Source organism: Pan troglodytes, chromosome 9 (assembly GCF_028858775.2).
Source record: "Pan troglodytes isolate AG18354 chromosome 9, NHGRI_mPanTro3-v2.0_pri, whole genome shotgun sequence".
Taxonomy (NCBI): domain Eukaryota; kingdom Metazoa; phylum Chordata; class Mammalia; order Primates; family Hominidae; genus Pan; species Pan troglodytes.
Genome location: NC_072407.2, coordinates 79,369,602 through 79,385,668, shown reverse-complemented (window position 1 = coordinate 79,385,668; position 16,067 = coordinate 79,369,602). Strand labels below are relative to the sequence as shown.

The 16,067-nt window shown below is 38.4% G+C and overlaps 1 protein-coding gene across 41 annotated transcripts in view; it reads left to right on the top strand.

Moving 5' to 3' along the window:
• Positions 1-16,067, top strand: part of PAK1 (p21 (RAC1) activated kinase 1) — a 153,175-nt gene that overhangs the window by 101,509 nt on the left and 35,599 nt on the right. For all 41 annotated transcript variants that reach the window (XM_054662571.2, XM_016921679.4, XM_063783285.1 and 38 more), the window contains one exon: positions 14,575-14,694. In XM_054662571.2, the coding sequence (XP_054518546.1) occupies positions 14,575-14,694 (120 nt within the window). The remainder of the gene's footprint in view (positions 1-14,574; positions 14,695-16,067) is intronic.

Sequence of the window (16,067 nt, the reverse complement as noted above, 5' to 3'; positions counted from 1 at the left end):
TTTTTTTTTTTTTTTTTTAAAGAGACGAGGTTTTGCTCTGTTGCCCAGGCGGGAGTGCAATGGTGTGATCATAGCTCATTGTAAACTCAAACTCCTGGGCTCAAATGATGCTCCTGCCCCAGCCCTCTGAATAGCTGGGACTACAGGTATAAGCCATCACACTCAGCTTATTGAGTGTGATGTCAAATTGTCAGACAGACAATTTTTAAAAAGTTTTGGTAGAGATGTGGTTCTCATTATGTGTTCTCAAACTCCTGGCTTCAAGTGATCCTCCTGCCTCGACCTCCCAAAGTGTTAGGATTACAGGTGTGAGCCACCACACCTGGTTGCTATTTATTTTTTACATCTGATGTTGTCTCTTGTACATAGGTGGTTATGCCATATTGATTTACTAAACATTTGCAAAAGCCCTAGTTTATACTATGCCAAGTCCGGTGTGAATAAGTGACATTACAGAGATGGTCAGACATGTCCCAGTACCTAAGAACCTCCCAGTCTTGAGGTTGAAGACCTCAAGCAGCCAGTTCTTCATGATTCCTGTTTGTGCTTGAAGGCACAGACAGACAATTATAGTGCAGCATGCTAACCTTCATGAAGCCAGGGGCTGTCTCTGACTTGTTAATTGTTATATCCTTGGCATCTGGCAAGTCTTGGCATTTGGTAAACATTTACTGAATGAAAGGTTGGATGTGTCAGAGAAAGCTTCCTGATAGTAAAGTCTGAGCTGAATGAGTTAGTTATCTAGAGCAGGGATTAAGGGGAAATGCGGGTATTCCACACAGAAAGAGAATAGCATGTATGTGGGCAAGGAAGTTCATGAGGCATACTTGCACAGGGAACTGCGAAGTGGTTATGACTAGAATGTGAATAGTGAAGGAAGTAGAGGTGGGTGATGAGGAGGATTGGTAAGCAGGACAGATCATGTAGGAGTTTGACTTATCTTAAAGGTGATGAGACGCTTAAAGAACTTAAGCAGAAGAGTGGTTAAGTTCTAACACAATACCGAGTCACCATCAAAATACTTTGAACCATGCTTCCACCAGTGGGGACTGGTTTATTCGGAGTCATTTTTACACATATTGATTATAAAAAACAATATTCACACGTTCAGTGCCTTGCAACCTGTTGGATCCTTTCTTACTGACTCTCTGAATCCTCACAGGAGCTTACTGAGGTAAGTTATTATCCTTGTAGATGATAAAACTGAAATGGAAAAGAGTTAATGGCAATAGGCATCTGATTCCCAGCCTATACTGCTTTCCCCTGATTTGTGCTGCCTTTCATCAAATAGAAGAGATGTGATTAAAAGATGGGAAAGAATTTGCAAATATAGGATCTTTGAATAGTAAATTATTAAAGAAGAGGCTTTAAGCCGAATTGTGCTTTGTGGCTCAAATGTCTTTATGCTTTTGTAGGAAGAGTGATAGCTATCAATATTGAGTGCCTACGATGCACGGTGTTAAAAACTTTATGTAAGCATGATTAGCCTCACAATTACTTATGTACAAAGTATTGTCATCTCCATTTCATAGGCAGAAAAACAGAGTTTCCTGAAGACTTATAATTAGAACCACATTACAACTGAGGTCTTGTGAATCTCAGTTTAGGGTTCTTTTCACTGTGGCAAGGAACAAAAAAAGATGTCATTGAGGTCTTATAAAGGAGACTGCAGTAAAGCTGTAGCTATGTTGTTTGTTATTGAGGAGGAAGAGCCCTGGGGTTCATGCCATATGGCAGGGAGGATAACACCTGCTTGGTAAAAACTTGTACTGGTTTAGTATCTACAATTAAAACCACTAAGGCTGTCAAGGACATTGTTCTCCCCCAGTTCAGAACATTTGTCCAGCACTAGCTCAGTGCTCTATATATCCTTACTAGTTTTACATGGAGGATATGTTTTGTATTATGGTAGCATGTCATTATTTTCCATGTTGGTTTCAAACAGATGATTCCACTTGTGAAATAATCAAATATAATTGCTGCCTAAGAAATTAAGACTCAGAAAGATTAAGTGACTCACTCCCTACGTTTGAATGAGTTAGTAGTAGAAACCAGCACAAAATTCTGCTCTCCTGAGCATTCATGTATTCACTCATACCCTAAATATTGACTTAGTATCTTCTTTATGCCAAAATACAAGTGACACAAAAATGAACGTGCACTGTCTTAATCCTTGAGAAAAAAAATTAATGACAGACTGGGGAGATAAGGGCTGCAAGAGAGGCATGAATAATGTACAATAGGGTTATATTTGATGGAGTGATTTATTCTGCTCTGAAGTACAAGGAAGTTTGCAGAGTTCTTGGGCCTTAAAGCTTTGTTCGTTTAACAAACATAATCTTAAAGTCCCTTTTAGCTCTAAATTCTGTTATCTGTGGTTCACTGGTCTGAGATCTGACTCTAAGATTCCATGGCATTTTAATGCCTGATTCTCATTTATAAAATGAATAGTTACCACATGATAAGTTCTTTGGGTGCTGAGAAGTCAAGGACTAGTAAGATCTTTGCTCTTGGTCTCACAATTTTTGTGATGAATCAGAACATGTAAACAAGGATTTATAATATAGTGTTAAGTAAGCATCAGGTAATGATACCAGGCAGAGAAAAAGGCAGTGCTTTCCTGTCTGATGGACAGCATGAACAAAAGTTGGGTTAAGGATCCAGTATGTTAGGCCAGAGAGCTTGGACTTTGTGCTGGAGCTGAGGGACTATTTTAAGTAGAAGATTGATGTAGTTGGATATGTGATGTCTAAACTAACATCTTAGATTTCTTTGGAAATTGGATCACGATAGTAAACTGAATTCATGTGCCCATCTCTCTTGCTATCTCAAATTTCTTAATTTCAGAAAAGATTTCTTAAAAACCAAATTAAAAGCAATGCTCTGAAACAAAAGCATGACGTAAATCAACTGTTGTGAGGAATTCATGTAAGATAGAAAGCAGAAAAGGTCAGATTGATCAGAGCAGAAGAAGCCACAGCTTAAAGTATGTGTAAGAGAAGATGCCTAGGAAAATGAAAGTAGCTCCAGAGAAAATGGGCTGAAAGAATATATACAAGAAGCAGGAAAGAGTCATGGGTCATCTTCAAGGGTAAATTAATTTAATTCTACCTTTGAAACAGTAGGGGCAGCCTCCTCCTTACAGTGAACAAAAGGCAGCAGGTGCATTTGATTCTAAGCTAAAATCAGCTAATTTTCTGAAGAAAGTAAACTGCCTACTTAAGGAAAGCTCTTGCTGTGGGTGTAGGGGCCTGAGAGAGAAACAGAGAGGAACCTGAGTTAACTGCAAAATTCTACCGCAGATATAAAGAAAAGGAAACAGGAGAAGTAGCTCTGCAGTGAAGGAAAATACATTAAAGTTTTCCATCCCAAGAGTAAATTTCTCATACTTTTGATACCTGGGAGGAGGGGAATCTCTACTTTTCCATGCCTACATACCCTAAAGTAACACTTGCCAATAACCATCTATCCGTAACTCACAAACAGATCATATCAGACCTCCCATTCAGAGTAGGACAGTGGAAAAACAAGACTTACATAAGTTTCAGAAAAACTAATGCTAATTACATACACTAATCTATCCTTCACTTATAAATAGGAATGAATAGCTAAGGATCTGCAGACATTTGAGAGAAACACAACATTAAAGAGAGGAACCAAGATAAGGAAGGAAAATTAGCCCCAGAGGAAATAGATAATTCAGGAAATACTAGATTTTTTAAAAATCTAGTATTTTCAGAGAGGATCTGTAGATGTTTCATCTACAAAAACACCCTGCTATTAGAGCAATCAGAGGAGGAAAGAGTGTTCTTAGTATTAAAAACATAAGACATAAATTTATGGCTGGGTGCGGTGCTCACACCTGTAATCCCAGCACTTTGGGAGGCTGAGGCGGGTGGATCACCTGAGGTCAGGAGTTCCAGACCAGCCTGGCCAACATGGTGAAACCCCATCTCTACTAAAAATATAAAAATTAGCTAGGTGTGGGGGTATATGCCTGTAATCCCAGCTACTCGGGAGGCTGAGGCAGGATAATCACTTGAACCTGGGAGGCAGAGGTTGCAGTGAGCTGAGATTATGCCACTGCCCTCCAACCTGGGTGACGAAGCGAGACTCCATCTCAAAAAAAAAAAAAAAAAAAGAAATGTATAAGGTTTAAACAACAAATGCATATAAGTGAATAGGGAATTAATGATATAAAATATAAAAGATAGAAAATTTGAGAATAAATGACAATAGAGGGTTGGTCAGGGGGATTCAAGCATAAGCAGAGAACAGAGGCAGTAGAGTAAAAAAATAAAGAAAAAATAGAAGAAAAAATTCCCAGCTGAAGAAAGGCATGAGTCTTCAGATGAAGGGCCTGTTAATGACCAAGTCAGATAATTGAAAAGAGATCCAAGAATAAAGAGAAAAATCTTAAAAGCCTCCAAAGAGAATATAGTTCATGTCCAAAGGAACATTAGCATCAGACATCTCATTAGAAATAGTGGAAAAAACAGCAGTATCTTCAGAGGGATGAGGCAAATTGTTTAGAACCAAGAATTTTGTACCTAATCAAACTAACATTTAACTATAAGGTGTCAATATAAAGGTATGTTTGGACATGTGAAGATCAAGGTTTACCACCCACAGATCACTTCTGAAAGGCTAAATACCAAATAGTAACATCAATTACCTCTGGGGTTAATGGTGATTAAGAATACTCACTTAAGAGTATTTTTACCGGCCAGGCGCGGTGGCTCACGCCTGTAATACAAAAAAATTAGCTGGGCTTGGTGTTGTGTGCCTGTAATCCCAGCTACTCAGGAGGCCGAGGCAAAAGAATCACTTGAACCAGGGAGGCAGACGTTGCAGTGAGCCGAGATCATGCCACTGCACTCCAGCCTGGGCCGCAGAGTGGGACTGTATCTCAAAAAAATAAATAAATAAAAAATATTTTTATCCAGGTATTTGATTAAAAAGTCAAGTAGGACTTGTAATAAGTAGCTCTCATTCTGGGATCTTCCTTCACCATTGTCTTGGCAATCCCTTTGCATTTTTGTGTTGGTATTCCTATTTTTTCTATGCCACGCCTACATTATTTTTTGTTTACTTATGAATTTGGTGGAGCATATCCTCTAGTAGCTTTAAGAAAGTAAATGGAAAGTAAACATTTAATAATACCTTTCAGGTCTCAAAATGGGGCGTTCTCTATGCTACCCTCACGTTTAATTAATACTTCAGCTGCTTATAGAATTGCAGGTTACACATATTTTTTCATCAGAATTTGGAAAACATTACACTTTTGTCATCTAGCTTTCGGTACTGCTGAGTCCAATGCCATTTTATTTATCCTTCTCTGTATGTGACCAATCTTTTTTTCTACTCAGAAAGCTTGTAGGGTCGTCTTTGTCACCATTGCTTAGAAATTTCACAATTATATTCCTATTTACATCTATTTATACTGCAGGGAGCTTTGTGAACTCTTTCAGCCTGGAAACTCTGCCCTCAGTTCTAGGAAATTGCTTGAATTATTTTGTTGATGATATCTTCCCCTTGCTTCTTGTGTTGTCTCTTCATGGAACCTCCATCATTTAGATCTTGGACCTTTTTGTTTGTTTGTTTGTTTTGAGACGGAGTCTCGCTCTGTCACCAGGCTGGAGTGCAGTGGCGTGATCTCAGCTCACTGCAACCTCCGCCTCCCGGTTCAAGCAATTCCTCTGCCTCAGCTTCCCGAGTAGCTGGGACTGCAGGCACGCACCACCATGCCAGGCTAATTTTTTTTTGTATATTAGTAGAGACGGGGTTTCACCATGTTGGCCAGGATGATTTCGATCTCCTGAGGTTGTGATCTGCCCGCCTCGGCCTCCCAAAGTGCTGGGATTACAGGCGTGAGCCACCACGCCCAGCCCTAGATCTTGGACCTCTTAAACTAATTCTCCATTTTTTAAAGGATTTTCTCTCTTTTCCTTGCGTTGGTTTTTATTCTGAAGAATTAGGAGACTCCCTCAACTTCATCTTTCAGTCAATTTAATTTTTCATTTCTATTCTCATGTTTAATTTTCAATCAGTTTTTTATTTTAAGAAAATATATAGCATTCTTGTTTCCAGAATTGATATATTTTCTTATCTCTAAGGAAGGTAATGATAGGCTTTCTTTGGATGTTTTTTCCTTCCTGTTTAGTCTGTTTTTTCCAGGTGGCCCTTTGCCTCATTTGTTTTGGTTTCACACTTTTATGTTAGAGGTTTTCCTTGCGTATTCAGAGGTCTGCTCATATTTATGATTGGGGTAGTAAAAAGCTCACTAGAATTTTAAGCTCATTGGTGGTGGACAATTCAATACTTTTAATAAATTTATAGAGTTGTGCCGCCATCACCTGAAAAAGTTCCCTAGTGCCCTTTTACCATTCATTCAAACTCCCATGCTCAGCCCTAGGAAACCACTGATCTGTTTTTGGTCTTTATAAATTTGTCTTTCTAGACATTTTATATAAATAAACTCATACAACATGTAGTCTTTTATGTTTTGCTTCTTTTACTTAGCTTTGAACTTTATCTATGTTGTAACATGTATCAGTATGGTGTATTTCATTTCTTGTTATGTCCAAATCATATTCCCTTGTATGGATACACTACATTTTATTTATCTTTTCATCAGTTGATGTGTACTTGGGTTGTTCCCACTTTTTGGTCATTATGAATAATGCAGTTATGAACATTCACATACAAGGTTTTGTGTGGTCTCATTTCTTCAGAGTATATACCAAGGAATGGAACTGCTGGGGCATGTGGTTAACTTTATGTTTAACTTTTTGAGGAACTGCCAGACTTTTTTCCACAGTGCTGGCACCATTTTATATTCCCACCAGCAATTAATGAGGGTTCCAGTTTCTGCCTATCTTTGCCTGTCCCTGTTGTTGTCTGTCTTTTTATTGTAGTCATTTTAGTGGGTGTGAAGTGGTATCTCATTGTGATTTTATTGGATTTCCTAATGGATAATGATGTTGAGCATCTTTTCATGTGCTTATTGGCCATTTATATACAATCTACTTCACATTAACAGTAACTGAAATCCAGTAAAATATGTAAACTTTGCCCCAGTATATCTTCATTCCCTGCCCCTTCTTTATTCTATTACTGCCATTCTTTCATATACATGAATGTGTATGAATCTGTATGTGTATATGTGTGTGTGCACGTGTACGTACTGTATATGTTGGAAGCCTAACAATTGCTTTATACAATTATGTTTTTTAAAGAAGTCAGTGGAAGAAATAACAAAAAGTATTTTTTTAGAGTCTTCCATGTTAATCTACATATTTACCGTTTCCTCTGCTCTCCATTATTACTTGTGGATTTGAGTTACTATTTGGTATTACTTCCTTTCAGTCTGATGGGCTTCTTTGAGTATTTCTTGTAAATCAGGTCTGATAGCAATAAATTCTCTTTCTCTTTGTTAATCTGGAATGTCTTTATTTCGTCTTCATTTTGAAGGATAGTTTTGTTGGGTATAGATTTCTTGACTGGCAATTTTTAAAAATTTCAGCTGTTTGAATATGTCATCCCACTGCCTTTTGACCTCCATTTTTTCTGATCAGAAGTTTTTGTTTTGATTTTTAAAATACTCTGATCAGCAGTCAGCTGTTAATTATACTGACTGGCCTTGTACATGATGTCAGTTTTCTCTGGTTGCTTTAAATATTTTCATGTTGACTTTAGCTTTTGGCAGTCTGACTGTGCGTTTAGGTGTTATTTTTATTTCTTTTTCTTTTTCTGAGACGGAGTCTCGCTCTGTCGCCCAGGCTGGAGTACAGTGGTGCGATCTTGGTTCACTGCAACCTCTGCCTCCTGAGTTCAGGCGATTCTCTTGCCTCAGCCTCCCGAGTAGCTGGGATTTCAGGTGCATGCCACCACAGCCAGCTAACTTTTGTATTTTTAGTAGAGATGGGGTTTCACCATATTGGCCAGGCTGGTCCCAAACTCCTGACCTCAAGTGATCCGCCTGCCTCAGCCTCCCAAAGTGCTGGGATTACAGGCATGAGCCACCGCTCCCAGCCAGGTGTGAATCTTTTTGTGTTTTCCTACTTTGGGATTTATTGAGGTTCTTGGATCTGTAGATTAATATTTTTATCAAATTTAGGAAGTTTTATCCTTATTTCTTTAAATATTTTTTCTGTGTCTTTTTTTTTTCTTCCTCAGAGACTCTCATTATATGTATGCTGGTGTGCTTTATGTTGTTCCACAGCTCTTTGATGCTCTGTTTTTTTCTTTAATTTTTTTTTTACCTCAGTTCTTTATATCAGATAATTGCTATGGGTCCATTTTCTTTTTTCTTTTTCTTTTTCTTTTTTTTTTTTTGAGACAGAGTCTTGCTCTGTCACCCAGGCTGGAGTGCAGTGGCACAATCTCAGCTCACTGCAACCTCTGCCTCCTGAGTTCAAGCGATTCTCCTGCCTCAGCCTCTTGAGTAACTGGGACAACAGGCACGTGCCACCGCACCCAGCTAATTTTATTTTTATATTTTTAGTAGAGATGGGGTTTCACCATATTGGCCAGGCTGGTCTCAAACTCCTGACTTCGTGATCCACCCACCTTGGCCTCCCAAAGTGCTAGGATTACAGGTGTGAGCCACCGCTCCCCACCTCCATTTTCAAATTCATTGATTCTTCTGCCATATAGAATCCCTTGTTTAGCTCTCTGGTGAGTTTTTCATTTGTTATTTTATTCTTCAACTGTAGTATTTCCATTTGGTTCATTTGAAGTAATGTCTACTGAGAATTTCACTCGTTGTTAGGCTTTCTTAAAACTCTTTAAACATGGTTTCTTTTAGTTTTTTGAATGTATTTATATCTGAGTTGAAATCTTTATTCTCTAAAGCCAACATTTGGGGACATTCAGAGTTTCTGTTGATTGCTTTTTTCCCCCTAGGTCGTGCTTTCCTGTTTCTTTCCATGTCTTATAATTTCTTGTTGAAAATTCAATATTTAGATAATATTCTGTACCAATTCTGGATACTGATAGCCCCCTCCCCCAAAAAAGTTGCTAGCTTTTTTATTTGTTGGTTTTGTATTATCTTACTAGGGATAAATCTGTGAAATAGTCTCTGTCTGTGGTCATTGATGTCATTGCTCAGTGTTTGTTGTTTTTTTGTTTGTTTTTGTGGTGGTTTTGTTGTTGTTTTGTTTTGTTGCAGCCTGGCTTTCCAGAGATTGCTTCTATGTTTGCTTAGCTGAATCTTTAGCCAATGATTTGACACAGATGGTGCTCAAAAACTTCAACTCTGTAAGGCTTCTTTCCTCTGTTGATGGACCTATGTGTAGGTAGGGGAGTACATTTACTGTTTAGGCCTTTTTCAAGTCTGTTCCAGCTTTTACTTTATGTTGGGCTCTTTTGAATCTTTTATGTGTATGCACATAGCCAGGCATGTGTGACTGGCGTGAGGCTTTTCTAGCGTCTGCTGTGCCTGTGAACAGCCTTAGCCAGAAATTAGTTTGCCCTACTCAGGACTGTAGCTTCAGGCTAATAGAGCTGAATAGTTGACCCTCTGCCGCTACCACCTTTGGAAGTCACTTCCAATGACAGTGCCACTGGGCCTAGGCATTGCCCATATCTCCAGCACAAAGTGAATGTTCTTGGACTATGCAGTTATACCCTGGTCTGCCCTGATGGAACCCCCACACTTCTGGAGTTGGGGCTTGGATGGATGGGAACATCCCTTGCCCAGAATGCCAGAGATTCTATTTTTAACCCAAAGTTCAGGAGTTTATCAGTCATAAGCACTTCTCAATATTTTGTTGACCTTTGTTGGATTTCCAGGGAACTGAAATGGTTTTTGTCAATTTTGTCCAGATTTATAGTTGCTTGTTGGGGAGAGGATTTGCCAGTCTTCTCTCTCTGCCATACCTGGCAGTCTGCTTATAATATTTTTAAAAAGATAAAGGACAGATTATTCTGGGCTGTAATAAAAGATGCATTAGAGAAGGCAAGACTGGGGGCCCAAAAAGCAATGAGGAAGACTTGTAAAGGATTGGTAAAGGTAAGAGAATATGGTGCCTAAGTGAAAGCAGTGGTTATGAGGCTAAGGAACAGAGGGTTTAATGGAAAGAACTTTTTGAATCCTGATACGGTTTATTTTCCTTTTTATCATACTGCTTCTCATGGAGGGAGTGGGGAAAGGATTTTATGTTTAGTCAGGTATCAATCCTTGGTCTCCCTATCCCAAGGAAAAGTATCAAGTTGATCTTGTAGGGTGAGCATAGTCTTCCTACTGGGACAGAATGCTTAGTGAGCACACCCTGGCTACCATCTCATCTCCTCTCTGGGTTGGGTTGTCACATTTCAGTGGCCATTTTCAATCTGTTTGCATTATATCATTCCGAGCTGCCCAGAGCCTTGAGTTTTGATTCCAGTACCTAGTCATTTTCTTCTTCACTATTTTCCTTGACCTTAAAACTTCTATTTGATCAGGCAGCAGCCACCCAAAATTTCCTTAGGATATAGTCTTATCCTTGACTGTCTTAGCTGAACCTTGGAGCCTTCCCAAGGTGGTTTTTAACTGGCCTGTTAAAAACCTGGCCTGTTGAGAGCTGGTTTTGATCATGTTGAAGATATAATAAAGCAAACAAACTTTTATAGGATATGAAAAAAACCATCAGACCCACTAATTTTTACTGTAGAATGTAGGCTAATGGTTTAAGTCAGTTAATAGTATGGTTCTTCGCCATTTTGGCATCTTCCTTCACAATCCTGTTCCCATTATCTCCACTTTTTCAATTACTGAGTGCCCCACCATTTAGATATTTCATTCCAGTTTATACTACTATTGGATAAGACATATTCATTTAGCAATCCTATACTGAGCACTTTCTAATCATCTGGCCAACATCATTATCATAGCTAATATTTGAGTATTTCAAAAATGAATTTTACATAGCTTTATCTCATTTAACCTCACACTAACACTACAGTAAGTACTAATACAGGCTGTATTTCATAACTGAGGAAAGTGAGAGAATTAATATCTTACGCAGAACTCATAGTTTGTAAGTGATAAAGGCGTGATTTGATCCTAAGCTAGTTGATTCCAAAATGTTGGTTTTTAAGCATTATTCTATCCTGCCTGATAAAACAGACAGTTCAACATAAAACCTTAATTGGAGAGAATTATAAAGTAGCCAGTGATATTGTGTTAGTACTTCTAATGAAGAAGAAAAAGAAAAAAGAAAATCAAACTAAAAATTGGTATCAGTGGAAAAGTACATAAAGTATATTCCAACAGAGGACGTTTGAGATCTGTCACTAGAAGAACAATTGAGGAAGTTGCAAGAAGAACGAACTTACAAAGTAGTTACAAAGAAGTTTCCAGTGTATTTATTCCTTATTGTCATCTGGTTATATGCTAAGAATATACACCTTTAAGCAAATGCCCAAATTGCAAGGATATAATCCAGGGTACTATTCATACATTTCCGTAATAAAGAAAACCCAAACCAGTGGATGAATTTATATAGAAACACCTTTAAAATATTGTTGAACAATTGATGCTATCTGAAGTTAGTAACCTTAAATTAGTAACATTAGTAATCTTAAATTAGTAACATTTGTGTTCTACAGTGTTTTGGTTCTAGTATCTTGTTTTCAAAAAAGTAGACAGTATCACAGATTATATTTAATATTCTTGCCTATTTGCAGTAGAAAACTTGCCTGTGATGAATATTTTTGTATTTAAGGCAGTGGAGATGGTATATTAGAATATATGTATGAACATATGATGAATAAAAGTGCTATTCATACAACATTTCAGGAAGTAATAAATTTGGTACTCTTTCTAAAAGCTTTGAGTACTCTATCAGACTATACTTTAAAAGAACTGAGAACCAAGAACCCTTGAGTTTGTTAGAGTTACAGGTGCAAATTTTCTTTGGTGCTTTTCACTATTTTGTTATAAAATAGGAATTTGTATTTTATTGCCATTGATTAAAAAAACCTTTTCTCTAATTTGTGAGAAACATCTTAATAAATCACTTTAAAAAGAAAAAAAATGTATAGATTACATCACTGTTCTACTCACAGTCCTCCAGTGGTTTCTTATTCTAGGTCTAAACTCCAGAGTTTTTATTACCGCCTCTCTGACTTTACATAATCTGATTCCCAGCTAACTTTCTGACCTTGTTTCTTTCCTTACTTCCCCTTACTAACTTTGTTACACCCACATAGGTAGAATTCCTAAGGGTTGTGGGAACATACCAAGCATGTTTCTGTCTCAGAGTCTTTAACTTCTTCCATCTGCTAGGAATATCCTTTTCTCAGAGAGCCCCGTGGCTTGCTCCCTTAATTCATTCAGGTCACTGTTATATGACATCTTATTAGAGAGGCTTGCCTGTGCCTATCGTATCTAAAATAGTATCTCCCCACCTTGTCAACCAATCTCTGCTCCTATATGGAGCAGACACTTTGGTGATTGTTTTTTACTCTATTCTTTTCTAGAATGTAAGTCATAGAACCAGGGACTTTATCTGTTTTATTCTTTATGTAGCCCCAGAGCCTAGAATGGAGCCTGGCACACAGTGAATGGATAGATGGATGGATGGCTAGATGGGTAGATGGATGATGAATTGGAATGTCTGGCTTTTGTTTGAAACAGAGATTTGTGGTTATTAGACATAATGATAATTTAATTGATTCCTTACATCTCTCTAGCTCTTTACCATTTTCAGTGATTTTATGCTCACTTTGCCTCATTTAATCCATTCAGTGGCCTTCTGAGGTAGGCAGAGAGCTGTAGTCATTACCCCTGTTTTATAAATTAAAAATGTGAGACTTAACTTAGACCCTTGCCCAAGGACACAGGGCTAAGAAGTAAAAATCTGGGTAATAACCTAGACCTTTCTCTCTCTGACAGATGTTAATATCACTGCCCAAAGCTATCACCTATGGAAAACAGAATCTTTTACTGAGGAAGGTGTTGAAATCCCCTTCTCTACAGTTTTATAAAGCAAACAAACCTAGTGTTTACAGTATACATCAGGGGAGCTCCAGGGCTACCTGATGATGAAGAGCCTTGCCGAGTCAACTGTATTCCCACATTAGGTTTTTAGTTAAATTTTGTTGAGTGGAATAGGGGGGAGAAAATAAATTAGAGCAGAAAAATATCGAAATACATATTTTGACAGGGAAAGGACCTCTATTGAGTTTTGGAACTTAAAGCGATTTAAGGTCATCTTTCAGATTATAACACTCCTCTTCCTTCACATTCCTCAGGTGATTAAACTTCAAACCAAGAGGACAGATTTATTGCCTATGGTCACCACAACTGCTTATATATGCCCGGCACTGTCAGTTTTTAACTTATGCTTTGTGCTGGAGGCCCTGTTAAAATCTATGCCAGTTTTTCTTACTTTAGTATGTCAAATGTGGTAAAAGACAGTCTCCCACAGTCAGTACCTCTAGTATATTATTCCTTAGTTCTTCCATTTATCCCGTTATTCTGACTCTTGACCTTCCTCTTAGGAGGCTCCAGGTGTCAGGCAGGAGGGGCTCTCATCCTCTGTCTATCTCCTATACCAGATGGTCACTACTTTAGGACATGGACCATCTTTTTCATCTTTGTACATTTATGTCAACAGTACCTATCACAGTCTTACTGAGCACAAAGTAGGTGCTCTGAAAATACCTGAAACTATTGAATTATATCAGTATATATTAAAAGATCCCCATTGCCTCTCCAGTTCTTTGCTGATCAAATGATAGAATCATTTGATATCTATCAAAAATCTCATATTTTGGAGGCATTTTGTCTCTTAATTCTGTGTAATAAACAGTAATGGTATGCTATTTTTGCCTGGACCTGCCCTAAAACCTGCCACTCTTGGCCCAGCTCTCTTATAGTTTGCATGGGGAAATCAGGTTGTCACAGATTGTAAGCAGATCTAATTAGTGGTAAGTTCCATTCCAGGGTAGGGCAGAAGCTTAGGGAAATAGATAGTATCCAGTCTGGGGAGAAATTCATTGTTCTCTTTAGATAACATGATCCTGATGCTGATGTTCTTTATCTTCAGGTTGAGGTGAGGACCCCTGGTAATGTAATGGGTTCAGGAGATTTTTGCAAAGAGAGGAAAAGGACAGGGCAAAAGCCTGTTTAGACTGCCATTTACCATATCAGGAGAGAGTAAGAAATTATAGTGATGAATTTTGAAAAATTAGAAACTTTTGATCCCTTCCCTACATTTCGTACTTTATTCCCTATTCAGTGTGGAGAGCAAAATTCATAGAATAAGAAGGTACTGTGAGCTTGTCTTCAGGGGTTGGGTTGGGGGAGAGGCAGGTAGAAAAGCTGTAAGCTAGCTTCCCATTCACAGCTAGGCTTTGAGTGGGAGAAGGAAGCCCCAAGGGACTGAGTGGATAGTGATGGCTAAAAGAAGAGGGAGAAACAGATTGAGCTTCTGAGACTAGCTACACAAAGGTGAGAGCTTGGAGGCTAATGTGTATTTCAGAAGGGATATCAGGATGGGGTTTCTCGTGGGAGGTTTGGTGATCCTGATAGTTAAGTTCCATGGCAGCTGGACCAGATGCATCTTGCTTTTCTTCTTTGCACAGAATGTGAAGGCTGTGTCTGAGACTCCTGCAGTGCCACCAGTTTCAGAAGATGAGGATGATGATGATGATGATGCTACCCCACCACCAGTGATTGCTCCACGCCCAGAGCACACAAAATCTGTGAGTCTTTGGGGACCTGGCCAGTTTTGTGATTTATTAGAGTAAGTGGGGAGAGGGAGGAGTTGGTGCTGATACCTAGAAGTTTAATATTCTGGTAGGCGTCCTTAGATTTTGGAGCTGGTGAAATCACTGAACTACCTTGACTAAAGGTACTTTCTGTATGATTAAAGACAAAAAATCATGTATTTATTTATCATTGGTTTGCAGATAGTCCCAAAGTGTCCTAGGTAATTGATGTTTATACCAGTCCAGTCTCGGTTCTCCACAGATAGGACAGGAAGATATATAGGATTGATGCTACTTAGTGCAGGACTAACATAAATTATTCCAGTCTCCAGGGAAGCAACAAATTGTCTTGCCACAGATCTTTTCTTCTCTGTTAAATGTGCAGTGTTCAGCCTCTTAGAGCATTATTGATAATATTGAAAGACCCAAGAGAATATATAAATACATTAGTGCTATTAATATGCTGGGCATCAGGAGTGCATTTTGATGCCGGATGTTGGCAGTGATTTCTATTTAACTTCCTTTGAGGTTCCTGCATCTCTGAGAATAGCCATGGTCCCTCTAACCTTGCTTTGAAACATCTAGTCCCTGTGCCTTTTACTTAATTTGGCATCACTGAGCACTGACCTACCATCAGATGATACTCTACTAGTGTTTCTTTGTTTAGGTCTTTTACTAAGATGAGAGCTCCATAATGAAGGAACCATCTAGCACTTCTGTGATCATGAAAGGAAAAAAAAGTGCTACCTCTGGAATACAGCATTCAGGGAGGTGTTCAAACAGAAATTGGTTGAATGACTATTGGAGATGCTGTGGAGGAAATTCAAAGGAATTATATGACCTATTAGGATGAGAACTTACAAACAGAATCTGTGGAATCATCTTCTCTGTAGGTCACAAAGTTACCTCAAGGGAAAATGCGCTTCAAAATTGGAGAGTCGTTAACACTGATATGGTTTTTTTTGGTTTGTAGACATGTTCATTTAAAACATTTTTTTCCCCACTAAACCATGAACACCTCAAAAAGTAGAGGAAATCCATATGTATGTATTTCTAGTGCTTAACATAGTTCTTGGCACCTGCAGAGGTGGGTAAATATCAGAGGACAGTAAATATTGAATTAATTAATTAATTAATTGATCTTCATAGCATTTCTTTCTAAAAAGGTATTGTTAATTCCTAATTTATAGAAGAAGCAGCTGAGATTTGGAGAGGTGAATTGATCTGCCCAGTCTCTTAGTAAACAAAAGAGCCAGGATTTGAAAGCAGGTAATTAACCCCAACTCCAGGTTGTTTTCCACCATAGCACAGTGGTATTTTTGTGTGTACAAACCTGTGCTAGGAGCCAGAGAAGGAGACTATTAAAG